At 37.6% G+C, this 19076-nt stretch overlaps 1 protein-coding gene across 16 annotated transcripts in view; it reads left to right on the top strand.

Annotated features, from left to right (window-relative positions):
• Positions 1-19076, top strand: part of DLG2 (discs large MAGUK scaffold protein 2) — a 2011757-nt gene that overhangs the window by 1066260 nt on the left and 926421 nt on the right. The window contains exon 1 of one of the 16 annotated variants that reach the window (XM_067750589.1): positions 8710-9158. The exons of 14 other annotated variants lie outside the window; for them this stretch is intronic. In XM_067750589.1, the coding sequence (XP_067606690.1) occupies positions 9081-9158 (78 nt within the window). In that variant the 5' untranslated portion in view covers positions 8710-9080. Of the gene's footprint in view, positions 1-8709; positions 9159-19076 lie in introns of those variants that run through there. One more of the 16 variants, XM_067750592.1, reaches the window with a different exon arrangement.

Genomic DNA, 19076 nt, shown 5'->3' with positions numbered 1-19076 from the left:
TAAATGCTTAATGTGGGTCTATATAGTGCCTTCCTTTCTTCTCCCAGGAGTGTGAAGGAGTTTAATTCAAGTGATATGCTCATTCATTTGTTTATTCATTCAGCAAATAACTATTAAATTATTCAGATATATTTATTGAGTGGCTACCATGTGCAAAGGACCATGAGGATAGAAAAATAAATAAGGGATTTTCTTGAATTGTTCACAGTCATTTAGGGGGCAACACGTAAGTTCAGAGTAATCACAAATGAATGTCATAAGAGCCAAACCTGAGATGTGTACAAGTGCAATAGGAAATGTTAGTTTTAGTGCATTAGTACAAACTGGCCCTGTCTCAAGGGATCAGGAAAGGTTTCATAGAGAATTACTGAGCCAAGTCTCAAAAAATGTGTAAAGATTTCTCAAACCACAAAGATGAAAAGGAGCAGGAAGTGAGGTGAAGAGTTAGGACTGCAGGCAGAGGAAACAGCATGTACAGTGATTCAATCACATAGAATGTGTGTGTCTGGGAAACAGAAAATACTTTGGTGAAGACCCAAAAGATGATATGGCAAGGGGATAACTTCATCAGAAATGGCCATTGGACTTAAAAGAACATTCTCTTATAGATCAATTCTTGGGTCTTATTGTTATGGACTAACAGATTATTTGTTTAAGGTGACTTTAGAAATTGATTATAGAGTCCAATACCCAGAGGTAAGACAACTGGTAAAAGTGAAATTAAAGCTAAAAGCAGTGACTCCAAAATTAGCACCCCACTTCCATGGATGGGAGAAATCCTGCTGTTGAGATAGCTAGAATACTGGACTGTATAACTGAATCATAATTGATAAGAAAGTTCCCATGCCGAAGGGCTCTAATTAGATGGGTGGTGTTTAAATGTCTCTATTTGTGGCAAGCTTTGGCAAAGCATGTAAATTTAAAGGGATTGAGTAGAATTCTCTGTTACAAAATTACTCAACTACCCATCTTTTAGCATTGTGTAGCTTTATCAGGAAAACTGTCTGTGGTCTTGTTTATTGCATTGATTTTTGTACTCACAAGTTAAAGTTCTTGCATGTTCCATGTGATATCCATTCTTTCTTGGCTGCTGGCTTGATATTCTTGAACTTTGCTCCTCACCTATATCCACTCAGTTCTACATTCCTTTGATAGTTATTGCCATATCAATCTATATCCCCAGTTGTAGCAAAATTTAATTGTAAGCATGTGGCAAATCATAACATGTGGATTCAGAACTACTATATAAATTCAGGATGCATTTGAGTTTTTCTTTTTATGAGAAATCTGTAAAATGAAAAGAGGCTCTGAGAAGACTCTCAAAAAAAAAAAACTATTTAGAAAGCTTAAGAAAATATTCATTTGGCTCAGAAAAGAGACATTTGTGAAACTGAAAGTCTTTAAATTTATGAAAGATTTTTACAAGGGTTTGGAAACTGATTTGTTTTCTGCACTAATGGAATAAAAAAGAGGAAAGAACTTAAGAAGGTAGACTTCCTAACATTGAGGATGATTAAATACAATCATAAAAAGAGTTTTTAAAAAAATTCTCTGCTTCATAATACTAAGCACGTGTTCTCTGTCTAGACTATCGTTGTTTTTTTTTTTCTTTTTCTTTTTTTTTGGCCTTCCCTAAAGATTAGAGGATGAATAAAAAATAAACATTTTTATTGCACCCATACTCTGTGTCAGGTACTGCTCTAAACAGTTTACATGTATTATCTCATTTGATTTTTATTATCAACACAATGGCATCGTTTCCATTATTACCCACTTTATAGAATTGACATTACTTGTCCAAGGTCACGAATATGACGGTGGTAGTCTATCTCACATCTAACTTGAGGTAATTAATTATCATATGAGAGTGTCTTTTAAACAGCATTTTAATTAGGTGACTTCCTGGCAATCTCTTGCATGAAACATTTCACAATAAATCTTATACATACTATTGTCAGACATGCTTATTAAACACTAAAACCTCACATGTAGGCCAGTTAAATTCTCTAGGTTTTATTTGGGGGGAGGTGGAGGGAGTGTTAAGTTAGAGGCAAGCCAGTTTGACTTATCTGAGTTTGTATAAAGTGATGGCTAGAGCAGTGATTTCTTGAGCTGACTATGGCATCCCAGGATATATGGGACTCAATAGGTGCCCTTGGAGTAAGAGTGTGGGGTTTTGATCAGGGCAAGAAAGTTGACCTTAGGATCACCAAAGGAATAAAAATGAAACTGAGAGCCCTGCGTAAAACTGAAACCTTAAAAGCGTTCTCATTTAATGAGAGGGCTTCTAAAAACTTCACGCATTAGCCCAGGTAAGCAATAATGAAGAGTATTTCTATTATGAGTAGAAAAATGAAAAAAAAAAGTAAATTTAACACTTTTGTTTGAACAGAATAACACTAAGCCAAATATATTAAACATGGGACTGCTCCTGAACTAGTGAAATCTCTGGGCAACTAGCAGAAGAATGTGCAAAATTATTCTGTAGCAACAATTACGCAATTAAAGGTCCCTGGGACTCCCACAGGAAGTACGATCTTACTAAAGAAGATCTTAGAATAAAAATGTATAGTGACATGCAGAAGCTACCCACCATGAGTAGAATCAGCATGATTAGACTTCCAAGAATACTAGATGAAAAGAGTACCAGATAAGGACTACAAATTGAATATGTTTTAAATTAAAAACATGATAGAGGAAGGAATAAATATCATAATAAAAGAATAGAACATCATGGTAAGAGGCTGGGAGGATTTTAATATATAGAATGCCTAGAAATTTAAATATATATATATATATATAATAATTCACTAAAAATAAACACTCTATAGATAGGTAAGACAATAGATTAAAACTTAAGATAAAAAAGTAAGAATGAGGTCTGAGAATATAACCCTGAAAGAAGCACAAACAAGGGAGGAGAAGAATAATAGGAGGTATAAAAGCAATAGGATGGGTCACATGAAAATGTCCAGGAAAAATATAACAGGATATTAGGAGGAGAGAATAGACAGAATGAAGGGGAAGACGTACTAGAAGAAATAATGACTGATACTTGTTTATAACTAATCAGGTTGAAGAAACATAATGAATTCCAAGCAGAATTTTAGAAAAATATTGTATTACAACTGTAGCTCAAAAAGACAAAAAGTCTTCAAACAAATCATGGAAAAGAGACATTCTTAAAATAGAGCAATTGGATCGACAGCAGACATCTTATCATAAAAATAGATACCAGAAGAAGGTATGAGATAATATCTTCAAAGTGCTGAGGGAAAATCTTGTCAATCTAGAAATCTTTATTTACCTATGTTATCCTTCAAACTCTAAGGTGAATGTAGACAGTTCAGGAAAAATATAAAAAGATTGAACATATTTAACCATCACAGACTTTTGCAGAAATAACTATTAAACTATATACATCAGTAAGAAGGAAAATTAGGAGGGTTAGGATGCTAAAAATAATGAGAAAATAAATTAATACATGTGGGAGTTATTTTGACTATTAATTGTAAAGTAATAAATAATGGTGATAATAATGACAGATTTGGTCTGGAATAGAACTACTACAACAAGATGGAACTAAAATACTCTCAAACAATAACATGGAATATTGGGTGTAGTATTAAAATCATCAATTGTACAACTTTATAAAACTTAATTTGAAAAATTAGATCAAATGAAAAGGGTGATTAGCACTTCAAATGTCAATATTTATAATAAAGCATAGTAATCAAGATGATGTGGTATTAGCACAGGTAAATAAAAATAGAACAATCAAAAAAGAACCCAGAAATAATTAAATGCACACTCATGTGATCTAGGCATATGACTTAGGATAAAGATAGACAACTGGCCATAAATATGGGGGGGAATAGATTCCCATCTCACACCATAAAATGTTTTTTAAAAATTTAAGACTTAGAAGAAAATATAAGATGATTTATTTATGAACTTGAGATAGGGAAAATTTTTCTTAAGGTACAAAATGTACACACATAAAGGAAAACATTGATAAATTTCAGTACGTGAGAACTATATGACAAAACATAAATGAAATTAAAAGACAAGTCAGAGATTGGGAGCAGACATTTTCAGTGCATGTAGTAAAGAATTATGTCCAGAATACATAAAATACTTTTATAAATCAGTAAGATATAACCTAATTTAAAAATGAACAAAGGCTATGAAGAGAAGGAAGTTCAAATAGCCAATAAATATATGAAAAAATGCTAAGCCTCACCAGTGATTAAGAAAATGCACATCAAAACTACAAAGAGTTAACAGTATACATTATGTTTGAAAAAATTAATGTCTGATTATAACATGTCATCTAGAATGTAGGACTCACATAAACTACCAATGGACATATCCTATGATCCATCAATTACATTTTGAAGTATCTACTCTAGATAAAGTTGTATATCCTTAAAGAGAGAGGTACAAGAATGTTTCTTGAACATTATTTTGAGATGAATTCAAGGTGGAATCGAGTGAGGTGGGAGATTTTGATTATATTCTGAAGAGTTTATTTCTTTAAAATCAATCTGAATCAAATATGGCAAAATGTTCACATTTAATAAATCTAGGTGGTATGTACATTGGTGAGTGTTATATTACTTTTTTGTATCTCTGGGTGCCTAAATATAATTAAACATTTAAAAGAAAGAACATATGAGATATTGAAAGACTAAAGAATTGATTGTGATGATTTTGAGAGCAGAAAAAAGAAGGCGGCCTAGCTCATTATAATTAGAGTCAATAGGCTTGTTATTTGTAGTGACTTAAACATTTTTTCACACTTATCCATGACTGGTTGGTTCTTTGGGGCAGAAAAATAACTATTTGCAACTGGGTCATTGGTTTTAATGTACATATACAACTAGAGTGACCATTTTTCCTATTGTCCATACAGATAAAACATGCAGAAAGTATGAGCTATTCCTTTGCCTTTTTATCTACATCGACACTAATTATTGTGCTTTTTCCAGTTGACATTCATTATTGGGCTTATAGAGAAAGCACAAAAACAGTAATTTTCTTTCTGAGCTCCCACATTATTTTTCACACATCTGTTATTATGCCATTCTGCATTGAATTTTATCATTTTATGCATCTATGTCCCCAACTATATACAACTTCTTGAGAGGAGGGACTGTATCTTATTCAGTTTGCGGTCCCCAGTGCTTGACAATAGTAATAATAATTAATACATTTTTGTGGAAAAGTATTGCTTACCTTTTTAATCATATAAGTAATAACATGAGTATATTCTCATTGTAGAAGACTCAAATATTGCACAACTATATAGACTAAAATGTAACTGTTTTTATCCTCTCTTTTCACTACTCTCTACAGAGGTAACGAACATCAACATTTTGGCATCCCTGTGAATTAAAGTTAAATATTATGTTTACCTTCATTTAGTCATAAATTCTATGTAGTGTCTATTTGACACCTGCTGTTTGATGACAGACTAATATCAGACTTTAAGGGCTATCAACTATGTATATTATATATGCAAACAAAGCAAACAAATATTTAAATGTTTATTGGTTTTGTACATTAACTTTTTATATTTCAAACATGTATTTTCTTTGGTATATACCATACACCTAACCTAGATAGCTTTTCAAGCTACCAGATATTAATTTCTAGGGCTTAATATTTACTCTGTTTTTATAATTATTTATGATATATTTAGATGATTTTTAAAAGAAAATCATGTGTGTGCTAGGCAGAAAATGTAGCTATGTAATTCTTAATGGCTTGATTTAAATATTGCATTTACCTTGAGAATTCAGAGGAGACTCACACTGTGTGTGTTGAGGCATGGACCAAAAGCTGCTTAAAAGGATTAATGTTGCATCTCAAACTCAGCTGCACTGGTAGGCTTCTGTCATATGAGAGGTATTAAAAATGAAATTATAAAGGAAAATCTCTGTCCAGGTACTGATGATGTACAGATGGAAAGCGTCTGAAAAACTTGTTTTCCATACACAGCAGAGCTGCAGAAGTTGTTTCAATCAGCAGAGCAATGGTTAGAGACTATTAGGATTTACTGTAGGCAGCTGCTGCCTACTTTGTAACAGGTACACCTGCCCGGAAAGAGCCCAGCAAAGATGGTTGTATAACTATGGCAATGACTTCATTCCATCGACATGATACCCATCTTTAAAAAATCTTTTACAACTGAAAATTGTGGATATGCTTCTATTGCCTCTTCTAGACTTTCCAAGTGTGTGAATTCTCTTATTTTGCCATGGACATATTCAAAAAATATATTTTGAATACCTACATTGTGCTAAGCATTTGCCTTACACGTAGGCACTGACTACAAATGACCTATTCCACACTGCCCTTTCTATCTCCAAATGCCTATTTAAGGAATAATAGTTATTACTGTTATCTTTAAAGTTAAATCTCAGCTGGTAGGCCCAATTTATTTTCTTAAGAACTCCATCCTATAAAAGTTTATAAAGCCTCTAGGTCAGGTGTGTGAAGAAGGTCATTAAGGGTTCAATATAACAGCAAAACCAACGAACAAAATGATCAAGCGTCAAAGATCTTACCAAGCACCAGTTTTAGTGACTTAAGAAACATTAACTTATGAAGAAAGTGCAAAAATTGTTTTATGATCTGGCAGTCTCATCAGAGTAAATTAACATTCTTTGATTTCCTCTATGGTATCAGTGATATGAAAGCTCGGTATTGTTTTCTCACTTCTTTATTGTTGGATTCCATCTTAAAATATTAAAAATGGAAATTTCTACTCATTAATGTAGGGACGATTGCTCCCCCTCCCCTTTTCATCGACTTTATCCTGTTAACTGAACAGTCTTTTAACTAAATCACAGCTTAGACAAACGCATATGCAGGAATAGTGAATTCCTTTAACATCACAGCAATATTGGGATAAGCTGTGGTCCTACCGAGTAGCTCTTTGAAAGCTAAGCAGGTGTTGTCATTTATTTATTTGTTGGATTTCTGTGGCACTTTTTTTCCCCAAAGAGTACAAGGTGTGATGTGGTGAATTTTGCACAAGGGTTGTCTAAGAGTGTCAAAAGGAAATTAAAGGAAAGTAGAGTGCATAGGAAATGAGAACACAGAGCAAAAGTAACAGCTAATGGCAAAACCAAACCCCAGGTGGCAATTAGGCCTGTTGATGAAGGTAGAAGAATCTGGGCTGCCCCAAGGGTACCACTGTTGGCTTTTCAGAACACTGAGTCATTTTACCAGAGCCTGTGCCCCTGGTGAGCACTAGACATTTCTGTTCAATACTCACATGGAGACCCCTAGACTAGGAATCAGAATCATAGACTCAAAGGGCAGGAAGGGGCCTACAAAATCTTCTGCCCAATTCTCTTATTTTACAGATGAGGCAAATCAAGCTCAGAGAAAACAAGGAAACAATTTAGAAACAAAGCCAGGGTTTGAACCCAGATTATTCATTTATTCAGCAAACATACATTGAATGCATTGTGTTCAACACTGTTCTAGGCACCAGGGTTACTTTAGTGAGTAACATGGACATGGGTCCTGATCCCACACTGCCTTGTTCTACCTCCGATTGCTTATGAGGATGTTCAGTGTACTTTATAAAATGGCATTCTGTTCAATGGAGACCCAGCACTCTTTGGGGGTAAACCTCAAGTGACGTAGAGTGAGAGAAGGGAATTCTTTTCCAATTTTCTGTAAGTGTGTTGACATTCTTTGGTCAACAGATGCTCCCTAGGGCAAGTCTTTCAGATCAGATGGAAAACATTTACTGGATTGAGTCTCATTTGTGGATCAGTGGATGGAAGGTTTTCCTTGCTGAGATGAGCAGTTTATTTTTTGTCCTCTAGTAGGATGGGCAAAGGCTTAGACATTATCTCTCGCTGGAGGAAACACCTGTCTCTTAAAATTGACTTTACCTTTAAAATGCCTCATAATAGTCTAAACCCTAGTAAGGTAATTGAAATTGGAAACACTTGGTGGTAGCATCAAACGTGAGAATTCTACAAAGGAGAATGGTTTAAGAGTTGCCATAAATCTACCTTCTCAAAAGTGATATTACAATCCTCCATTTAACACTGGCTATCACTACAAGAAAACTCCCTTGTTAAAAGAAAAGGGAGTAAATTGTTCTATTTTGATTTGAAGGTAGATTTAAGCCCGTCTCCATTACTCAGTCTTCAGGCAGTAAACCTGTGCTTATAAAAGCAGCCCAGGTTGCTTTAGGGGTGGAACCAATGAGTTTAAAAGCTGAGGACCTTCGCTCCGCCATTAGGCGATAGATTTCATCCTGTTCACTTCGCCCTTTGTCCCGGGCCAGCCTGCAAAGAAATAAAGTGTTATTCTTGCAAACTGTGGGTAAGACTGGCTGATGAGCACAGGTAGGATTTTCCCTGGACCAAATGGAGTTGAGGAGGGGGCAAAGGAAGGACACTTCTGTTTTCCAGCCACCCTGACAGTCCGATCTTCTCGGAGGATCAGAGCGTGCTCTAGGCTCCGGGGACACCTGTTTGTGCCCACAGGGCCAAGTCCGTGGTGACCCTACCTCTCCTCCGTGCCTGGCAGCTCCTGTATTGGCTGATTTACCTGCGAGGCTGTGTGTGGATCTGTCTTTCCGCGGCCACTGCCGCCAGCACGTACTGTCAAGGCAGAGGGAAGCCAAGCGAGGAAGGCAACTGCCGGAGCCCAGAGCGGGAGGTGAGCCACCTCCCGGAGGAGTTGACTGCGGCTTCCCTTCCTCCTGACACGCATGGAGTTTGGTGGTGACGGAACCGAAGAACTGCAGGCAGATACTTAGCCGCCTGGATGTGTGTGCGCCGGCTGGGAAGGCAGCGCCCGCCCGCCTGACCCGGACCTCCTGTTGGCAGGATGTAAATATACCTGCGGACTGGCCAAACAGGACTGCCCTTCCCCCCAGCCCATTCCCTCCTCCCACCCTCTCCCTCGGCTAACCAGCATGAGAGGAACTGAGAAAGCAACAGCCTGCAAGTGACAGCTCCAGACCGATTCCGCTTGTCTCTGAGCCGAGGTGGGAAGTTGATTGTGCAGCAGCTTCATTGCGAATTCCTTCCATTGGCATCGCTATGTTTGCCTCTATCTGGTATGCCAAGAAGCTGGGTCGCAGGTTCGTGCACAACGCCAGGAAGGCGAAATCCGAAAAGGTAGGGAATGAGTGGGTATGATTACCTTTTCGATTTGCCAACTGCCTGCTCTGGACTGCCGGTCTGACTGAATACAGACGCAGGCTTTTTTAGCTTGGGATGCAAACTTGCCTCTCGCTGAGAATGTAGTCCATGCCACTTGCAGAAGGGGGAACTCTTGGAGCCTGGCTACTTGGGAGAGAGGCCTGGGGCGGTCAAGCAGAGTCATTAGCTGTTCAAACAAAATATTTGGTGAAATCATCAATTGATAGTGTCTCAACAGAGGCTTAATATTCCTTTAAATGGCACAGGGTGAAAGCAATTGAGCAGCTGAAATCTTTGCTTCTTCTGGGAGCTCTCTAGTAAACTTGTTGCTACACTGGATTATTTTTATTCCTAAAATCTTTGGTTCTGAAGGGGGCATTATAAATCCCTGAGCCTTCCTCCAGTACTTATGTCCTAGTGTGTGTCCTAGGAGCACATATTTGGAACTCTCAGTAACATTGACCAGACTCCACAGGGGTGCTTGATATCTTCTCAAATGAACAAAGCCATCACTTCAAAAGTGTTTACAATGAGCAAGAATTCTATTTATAATCGTATGGTCCTGGCCATTTAGAGAATGGCTTTGTATTTCTTTTATTCAGCATGACTGGTTGTTTCCAGAGAGCCTCTATGTAGATTTACCTCATTAGTTTTCTTTCTCTAAGAAATGAAAAAGGCCTGTAAGTCCTAAGCTGCATAACAAGCTTGCGTCTCTAATTTGCCTTATGCTTTCAGAGGCACTGGCCAAACTGTCATATTTAGGATATCGGTATCCAACTTGTTAGGTGATGGGGAAACTTCCCAAGAAGACAACATTTTATGAAACTGAGATTTTCCATATTATTTTGAGGATGTGATCTTTGGTCAAGCATCCTGTCTTAGAGCTTAGACCTACTCTTGAGATCGAACCAGAGGAGGCTTTCCTGGCCTGTGGCACAGTCCTTGCTCTCAACTGCAAAGATTCCTTCACTTTAACTTGCTATTTATTCCTTCAGAGTGGGGATGTTGATAAAATGGACAAGAATCCAGTGATAAACCAAGATGATTGTAGTGTGAAAAGAGAAAAAAACATCACTGGAGTTCTGACATTAGGGTTGTAGCCTTTCAGAATGTCCAGATCTGAGGATTGTAGAATGTTGACAGACTTGTTATTTAATGGCACTTTTGCTGGAGGAGTAGTAGAGAGAGGCAAGGGTGGGGTAGAATGGATTTCTTTCCTTTTCCATATATCACAGGTAAAACAATTACAAACCTAATTATCATATACCAACACCATATATCGTGAACAGCTGGGTTTTGAGGGTTTTGCTTTGTGTTGTTTTGTTCTGCTTTAAGGAAAGAGACTTGAAAGTGCGTCTTTCATTGGAGCAAATATTTTGAAAAAGTGCCTTCTTCCTATGAAAATTATAGGTTGTGTGGATGAGGGGACTGTCAGGAACCACAAATGGCTCTGGAAGCCATTGGGAGATAATGCCTTATGCCAAATTAGTATGCAAAGAAAAGTAGACTCTCCCAGTGACACTTAATTCAGGCTTGGGCCTGAATGTGGAGAACACCAGCTCTATGAAATTCAGTGTCCAGAACCTAAAAGGATGTTAATCCAAGGAACTAACACGGGCGTCTGCTTCTTGAGTGTGGGAAGAAGCTAGTAAGGGGCCTTCAGTATCTCCATTTCATTTCTGTAATGGCCATTGCTTGGAACAAGCAAGAAGAAACCAAATGTGGGGTTAAGGGTTTTTAATATTTTATCTTACTCAGAGATGATACTTTATTTGTGTTACTCAGAGAGTAAGGAAATCAACATTAGAGAACTGAAGTTTTGCTCCCTGAGTGATAAAGACTAAAGGAAAGATTATTAACTCTAATGCCCTTGTGTTAGCCCGTGGAACTAAGGAGTTAATTTTGAACACTAAATGATGATAACTAACATGAAAGTAGCGTCTCGGTTTTTTTTTTTTTTTTTCCATAGAATTTGTATTCACAGCGTTTCTGGAATAAATTAAAAGGTGTGCTGCCTTGAACAATGAACAACAAGGCCCTCAGTCGGTGCTTAGTGAAGGGAAATAGTTTATTTATTCTGAGCACCTCATTTTATCATATGGCTTATTTAAAACCAACTCTGTGAATTTTAATATTTGTCTAATGAGTACAGTAATATACTTCAACCGAGAAGGCAGTTAACAAATGATACTGCAAGCTGGATAAATTCCTATAATGTATTACTGTAACAGCAGAGATCATATAAGTATAAACAAGAAGGGGGATGTAAGGTGCTGCTGACTATATGTTGTCATGCTTTATTATAAGAAGAAGGAAGATGTATGAAGCAAGATTATTGTTGAGTTTTATTTAGAAAATGACCGGTATACTTAAGTGTGGAAGAACTATTGATAGCTTCAGAGCAGATTTTAGCATTTGGGGGTATAAATCTGTATCAGAGACAGTGACTGTGATTTTGTTTTAGTACCTTCTGTAAATTTGGGCTTCTTTTTGCTATAGGTAACATAGTTTATTTTCTCCTTTTCTAATTAAAAAAACCTACACCCATCATAGCCAATCAGTCCTACTTTAGCATTCAGGTGTGGTTGGGGAAGTATATTCCTCAAGGCTGGGGTTAATTGAAAAGCTAATTGGGAATGTGCAAGCCTAAATGCCATCCCTAAACATGCAGTATACCTTATTCATGGTTGCCTGGCCTACTGTTTTACCTCATCTAATGCCAATAGAATTAAATAGCTGCATGGAATTGTAGTAGTAATAATAATAATGATAGAACAATCACAACAGTAACAATATTAACGATAGTCCCTGTTCATGCACACATAATGCTTTAGACCGTAGGGTTTCACTTAATCCTCTAAGGTAGAAATTGTTTTTCTTGAGTCCTAGAGAGAAGAGTAGCCCAAGGTGACAGAGTTAGTAGTAAGTATTAATGCTAGGATTGGAAACTGAGTTTATCCAAGCTATTCTAAAAATGACTCTGAGACTCTAGCCCTCTCTTCCATCTACCTATCATTCACCTGTCTTAATAAGTCATGAGGCTTACCGAATCAAAGTTACTGATGGTGTAACTCAACCCCCTTATTTCAGATAAGACTGTACCTAAGCTATCTTAAATAGACAGTTGTCTGTCCCATTATAAAGACTTTACACTCTTTGTTGCCTTTAAATAAGTGTCTCAAGCTATCATCTTGGCACCTGTTATTCCTTTTAACTAGCTAGTAATTGTTACATCATCATAACCTAAACAATGGCATTTGTATTCATTACTTATCCTATAAAAACCAAAGGTGTCTTTCACCAAAAAAAAAAAAACCTAAATGCTTGGCAATTGTAGTTGCACTCTCTTTTTAGAGTAAGTCAAAGATGTTAGCTGATTCATGTTGTCATTGTTCTAAAAAAAAGAAAAGGCTCTTAGCTATTCTTTCATTAAAAAGACAGTATGTGCATACGAACAAATTCTGTGAATGAAATTATTTTAAATGTGATGCTATGAAGTCAAGACTGCCTGGCTGCAATAGGATACCTTCATTCAAATAATTTTTTTGACCCTGTGTTCTTAATTCAGAAGTTAGTGTCTTACTTGTTTGCCACATTTCAACTGAAATTGCTCAATTTAATCAGTCTCTAGATTGTATTACTGTAAAAGGGCAGCTTTAAGATAAATTGAACTGCAATTTCTGGTGACATAATCATATGCAAGAGTATAAAACACTTGAGGTTGTGAACCTTCACTTCTGCATCAGCTTCTTTCATTTGTTTTTAATTTTTATATTTATTTATTTTGATTTTAAGCATATACCGTGAAAGTAGATGCATGATGCATTTAGAAAAGACTGGCATCAGTTTCCATCATCTAACAGACACAACTGTGGATGAGCTTGGCTGTGATATATATTCTATGAGTGATGTAACTGAGCACAAATATTCTGACATTAGGCAATATTCACCTTGGAGAATTCTTTAAGAACGAACACACTGGTTCTACCCTCCTCTCCATATAAACCAAACACATTAATTCAACGTAAACCAACATAAGGGGAAATTTAGTAATGTATTTGCTGGCAGTATGGCCAACAAAAGAGAATACTGTCCTGGGTGATCCTGGTAGAGCATAAAGAGCCTTGGGCTTAAAGTGAGAACTTGGAGGGAATTATAGTCCTGTTCTTTGCTATTTAGCCTGAAGCCAGTCATATGCCTTCTCTAGGCCTCAGTTTTCTCTTTGTCAGATAGAAGTAACACCTGTACTTCAGTAGAACCCCAGTGTCTCAGGATACACTCCAAACTCCTTACCACGTCTACATGGCCCATCATGATATGGCCTCTGCTTTTCTCTCTGCTCTAAATCAGCATTCTGAACTATTTTCAAATTCCTGAATATCCCATGCTTTTTCTAGCTTCTAGGATTTCGCTTATCCTGTTTGGCTGACTACTAAACCACAGCCTAGCCGTACCCCTAACTCTAAACTTAGGTGACATTATCATCACTAGGAAAACTTCCCTGGCCCCTACAAGCCCAGGATGGGTCTTCCATCGGCTCCCACAGCAGCTTGTATGTCAGTTGTAATCATCTTTATTTCTCATTTCTCATTAGAATGTGGATTCTGTGAAATGAAGGACCATTCAGTCTTTTCCACCATATCTCTAGGGCCTAAAAGAATGCCTGGAATATGGTTGTCTCTCATATCCTATTTCATCAACTCTAGGTTGTCATCAGTTGCAAGATGCACCATTTTTTCATGTGTTACAAAGAAAAATAAAGATTGTCAACAGAACTATAACATATCATCACCTGTAAGATTGCATTGATTTCAGAGATGTTAAAATGTGAAAAAAAAGTTTATTTTTAGAATCAATGAAGTATGGCATAGCTGAAAGAATGAATAATGAATGGGTTTATTTTGAGGATTACATGAGTTAATATCAATAAAATGTTTAAAGGTTACACTTGCTTTCAAATCACTTTTATTTCTTTGCAAATCATAATAATAGTTTGCATAGGAAAATATAATAGACAACCCTAAAATATATCATACATTTTGTCCTGTGCTGATCAGACTCAACCAGCATTACATATGCTATTCTGGATTTAGGAAGGTAAATAGATAGAGGGAAAATGAAAATGAAGGTTATAGAAGAAATTGCTTAAAAGCCATAATCAAACTGGAGCCATTTAGGTTGCAAAAGAGAAACCTTTAAGAAGGCTCCTGGCTTCTCAGTATATACTTATATGTCTAAATAACAACAACAATGATAGTTAACTTCTGTTGAATTCTTTCTATGAACTGAGAACTGTGCTTATGCAAGGATCTAGTGAGATCATTACTCTTATTATTAATTTTTAGAACAAGAACACATCACTGGTAGGTGACTGGGACTAGACTGGGTGGCTGACTATAGAGCTCAAGCTCTCAATAAGGAATACTCTGTATGTATACACACATGCATACAGAGTACCGCATATTACGTAATATACTGTATACATATGTTTACAGTGACCTAGATATCAAGTTTATTTTTCCCTATGAAAGATAAATGTAAAAAGTGAATTTAAATGTAAAATCTGTAATTGAGCACAGGCATAAGAAGAAATGTCCTGATGTTGAAGATTCTCCAATCCTCGGTGAATGATAGAATCTTCCTCTGTCCATTTTTGCCTCATGGTAGGTTGAAGAGTAGCCTGACCTGGAGAGAGGGATGGACAGATTGTCCTCTCAGGTCTCTTTCTCAGAGCGTCTGAGTCTTTGAGAGCTCATCAGTCGTGAGCAGCAGCATGACTCAGCACCAGTGTCTGTCTAGCTGTGGTGACAGAGAGGACAGGTGTTTGTCCACGCTAAATGCAGCCCTGCAGTTCTCCCCTGTCACCTGGCACATGAATCAAGCAGCAAAATGGACAGTAGCAACCTGTTCTGAGGTCCCAACGCAGCTGCCCACCTTGGAAGAGCACAAGGACAGCTGTTAGCAGGACAGAGAGGGAGACAGAAGGAAAGGACAGGGTCAGAGAAATGGCTAAAATGAAGGAGGGGGAGAGCGGGCTGGAGAGAAAGATAGCAGGTCACAAAACCACTGTAAAATTGTTATTGATAATAGTAATGCCTATTTATTGAGCAGTTTACTCAGGCACTATTACATGCACTTTGCATGTATCATCTCATTTAATCTGCACTACAACCATCAAAGATAATCCTGTTATTAGCCCCCATTTTACAGATGAAGAAACTGAGGTGTAAGATGTTACAGATTTTGCCCAAGATCATAAGTAGTGGAACCAGCATTCAGGGCTAGGTCTGGTTGAATCCAGAGCCTGTCACCCTAAACACTCAGACCCTGTGCTTTTTAAACTGATCTTGGATCGGGTGAGATAGTGATGTGGAGAAAGGATTGACCAACACAACAGCCATCTTCTCATCTGCCTGTGCTTCATCTCTGTTGAGTAACTGTGTGGCTAGACAGAAGACCTCATTTCTTATTGGGGTCCTCCAGGAACCAGATATCCAGATAGTCTACCTTCAGTCTAGTTTACAGAATTTTAGTTGCAAATTGTTTTTGTTTGTTTGTTTTGATTTGTTTTACCCTCAATATACCTTTAGAATGGTCTTCCTCTACCTGGTATTATTCAGTGGTATTTATTACATGAGGGATGGAGATGTAAGGAAAACTCTCCCATCCAGCAATAGTAGCTCAACCATGATGATCATTGTAGAGATAAATTTAATAATCAAATAATGTACACATCTTATTTGCATATGTATTATGTTTATGGAGTTAATGGAGAAACCATCTCACTTTAAATCATGCCTTGTAGTATTCACTAATAATTTCATTTTAGGTAGTCTTATTTCCCCAAATAAATTATTAAATTGCTAATTAAATTATTAAATCATTATAATTCTGTCCCACTCAGGATACCTAGTACACAGTAGGCTCTAAATAAACCCTGGTTAAATTATTGACTTGGATGGAGGACTCTGAGCTGCACAGGAACAAGACTGAATTAGGAGTCAGTAGACCTGTGTGTTAACTGGCCCTGTCCCAACCATCTGTGCCACCTTGGCTAAAGTCTCTTAATCTCTCGGGGCTTGAGTTCTTCATCTGCAACCAGACTCCTTCCAACTCTAACTTTCTTTGAATTCTAATCCTGATTTGCTATAAGACTGCAGAGTCCTTAATGGGAAGGATTTGATCTCATTCGTCTTTGTACTCCCAGGACCTAGCACAATGCCCAGCACTAAGCAAAACTAATAAAATTTATGTCAAATGAATGTATACAAGAGGCCTAGGCTGTCTTTAACCATTAGCAATAAGAATATAATGGAGAATCTACCTAATTTCAAGGTGGGAGCCAAGTAAGAGATACTCAGGACTTTTCTTTCTTTACTGCCTTGTAAAGAAAAGGGAATATGAGGCATTTTATAGCACTGGGGCTGAAGGCTCCCATCCCTTCCTTTCCCACTCTCCATGCCACAAACACTGGAGTGAAACCAGCAGAATACCAGAGTCCTCTTCAACCACCAACAATGGTATGTCAAACTGTAAGATTTTCTAGCTGCTTTGTTCCACATGCCAAAAGATTACAGATTTATGTTTGATAATGAAATATTTATTTCTTGTACTTTCTTAATCTGAAAATTCTAGTTATGTAGAGAATCCTGACCTCATTTGCTGTGGACTGAATTGTGCCTTCCCCATTCATATTTTAGAGCCCTAACCCCCAGTGTGATTGTGGAGATGTGGAGAAAAGGCTTTTAGGAGATAATTAAGGTTAAATGAGATTATAATAGTGAGGTCATAATCTAATAGGATTAGTGGCCTTAGAAGAGGAAAGCCCGCCTCCCTCTCTCTCTCTCTCTCTCTCTGCCATGTGAGGACATAGCAAAAAGTTGGCCATCCACAAGCCAGAAAGAGCTCTCTTACCAGAAATCAAACCCTGCCAGACCTTGGTCTTGAATGTCCCATCCTCCAGAATTGTGAGGAGGAAGTGTACTTCTGTTGTTTAAGCCACCCAGTCTATGGTATTTTGTTATGGCAGCCTGAGCAGACTAATATACCACGATGCCATGATGGCCTTACATGGTGATGTTCAATGATTTTCTAGTGCCCAGGGTCAAGGTCTCACTGCTAGGGGGAAATATGTAACCAGTTGAGTGTCCTTTTTAATCCAAAGCATGTAAATTCTAATAAACGCACAGCCTCTGCAGTGTCAGTATCTTCTAGGAAGGGTTATTAAAATTAGTAATATAGTAGGAAAAAGGCGACGATGTGGAAGGTAAAGGGCATGAATGAGCTGCTTTTAGAGGATCACTGTGCTTGTCTTCATGTTCTGTGGTCTAACCAAGAAAGCAACATATTTTATCATATTTGCTGACTGTTCAACCAGCAAATTTGATAAAATATGAAAATAAAGTAAAACTCATCAAATACTATCCTTCCCTTCCACCCCTCCTTGTTGCTCTAGGTTACTCTGACTTATAAACAGAATTGGTTTGCTTTTCATACCATCAACTCCGCAATTCCTCAATATGGGAGAACGTTTCTGCTATGAGGAGGGCTTCTGACTTTTCACCAGAGTTTACAGCAAGGTATGATGAAAGGGACACTGTCCAGGTTAGGAAGTCAGTGTCCATGGTGTTCATGACCGTAGCACTATCGAACTATGTTATTTCACATGAGAAGGTTTGGTGAATCCCTAGCACAGGAAGGGTGGAAACTGATGTACCATGGGAGAGGAGACGTTGTGTTGGAGGTGGGAGATTTGGAGGGGGTTGTACTCGGGAAGGTATAAGAGAATAAGAAAAATATATTTCTTCTTCTGTGAACACCATCCTGACCTAGGACTTATTTTCATTGTTTTCTAAGCTCTTTGGATAGGGTCTTTGTCATCTTTATTGACCCCTTTCCTTCATACATTTTGTGAATCCTCTTGTTGGCACATCCACGAACAACGGGATGCAGTGAAAGACTACAGACTCAAGTTTGAGTTTGACTCAACACCTCACTGGTTGGGCGACCTTGAGCAAGTGAATGCATCTTTTTAATTATTAGTGTTCTCATGTATTAAAAATAGTGATAACCATCCTTGCATGGTTTTCTGATTCAATTAAAAACTGCATGTAAAGTATCTGGTCCATTGTGAAACACTTGATGTTTCCTTCCCTCCCTCCTCCCTCCCTTGCTTCCTTCCCTGCTTCCTTCCTTCCTTCCTTTGTTCCTCCTTCCCTTTTCTCCTCCCTCCTTCCCTCCCTCTCTCTCTCCTTTCCTTCCTTCCATTCATTTTAACACTCCGCATAGTTCCAGAAAGGATGCAAAGCAGCTTTTGATAACTTCTTCATTAATGATTCCTTTTACTCTACTACTCCCTTAGGTTTCAGAATGGACTTGCCCTCCCATCCTGGTTTTATAGAGTGAGGAGACTATATCTCTGCTGCTAATTAGAGGGGGAAAATTTACTGAGAACATTTTAAGTAAAAATTGTCAGTATGCTGACTATGAGGAAATTCTAGGTTTTCATTTGCTTTTTAGTACATGAATACTAGGTCAACCTTATAAAAAGCACATTCTCTGTTTGGTGAATGTCAATCAAGGCATATTATTTCTCACTTGAAGTGAAGTGATATGTATGGAATGACTCAAGGTGTTCATTTCCCAGCTGGTGACTGCATCACATCACCTTTATAGCTTGATTTCAGGTCTTGGGGGAAAAGGGGAGAGGAAGAGCTTCATGCAGTGTTACACTGAATTTCATAACCTGAATGAACCTTCCTTTCATAAATGATAACTGTCACATTAATGACCACTTAATGAGTCCTTACTATGGGCAAGTTACTCTTCTAAAATTTTACATGTTCTAACTCACCTAACCCCCCACAATGACCCTATGGGCTAAGTACTATTATA

The sequence above is a fragment of the Pseudorca crassidens genome, chromosome 9, assembly GCF_039906515.1.
Source record: "Pseudorca crassidens isolate mPseCra1 chromosome 9, mPseCra1.hap1, whole genome shotgun sequence".
Classification (NCBI taxonomy): Eukaryota; Metazoa; Chordata; class Mammalia; order Artiodactyla; family Delphinidae; genus Pseudorca; species Pseudorca crassidens.
The sequence above is the reverse complement of the archived record's forward strand: the minus strand, read 5'-3'. Positions and strand labels throughout refer to the sequence as shown.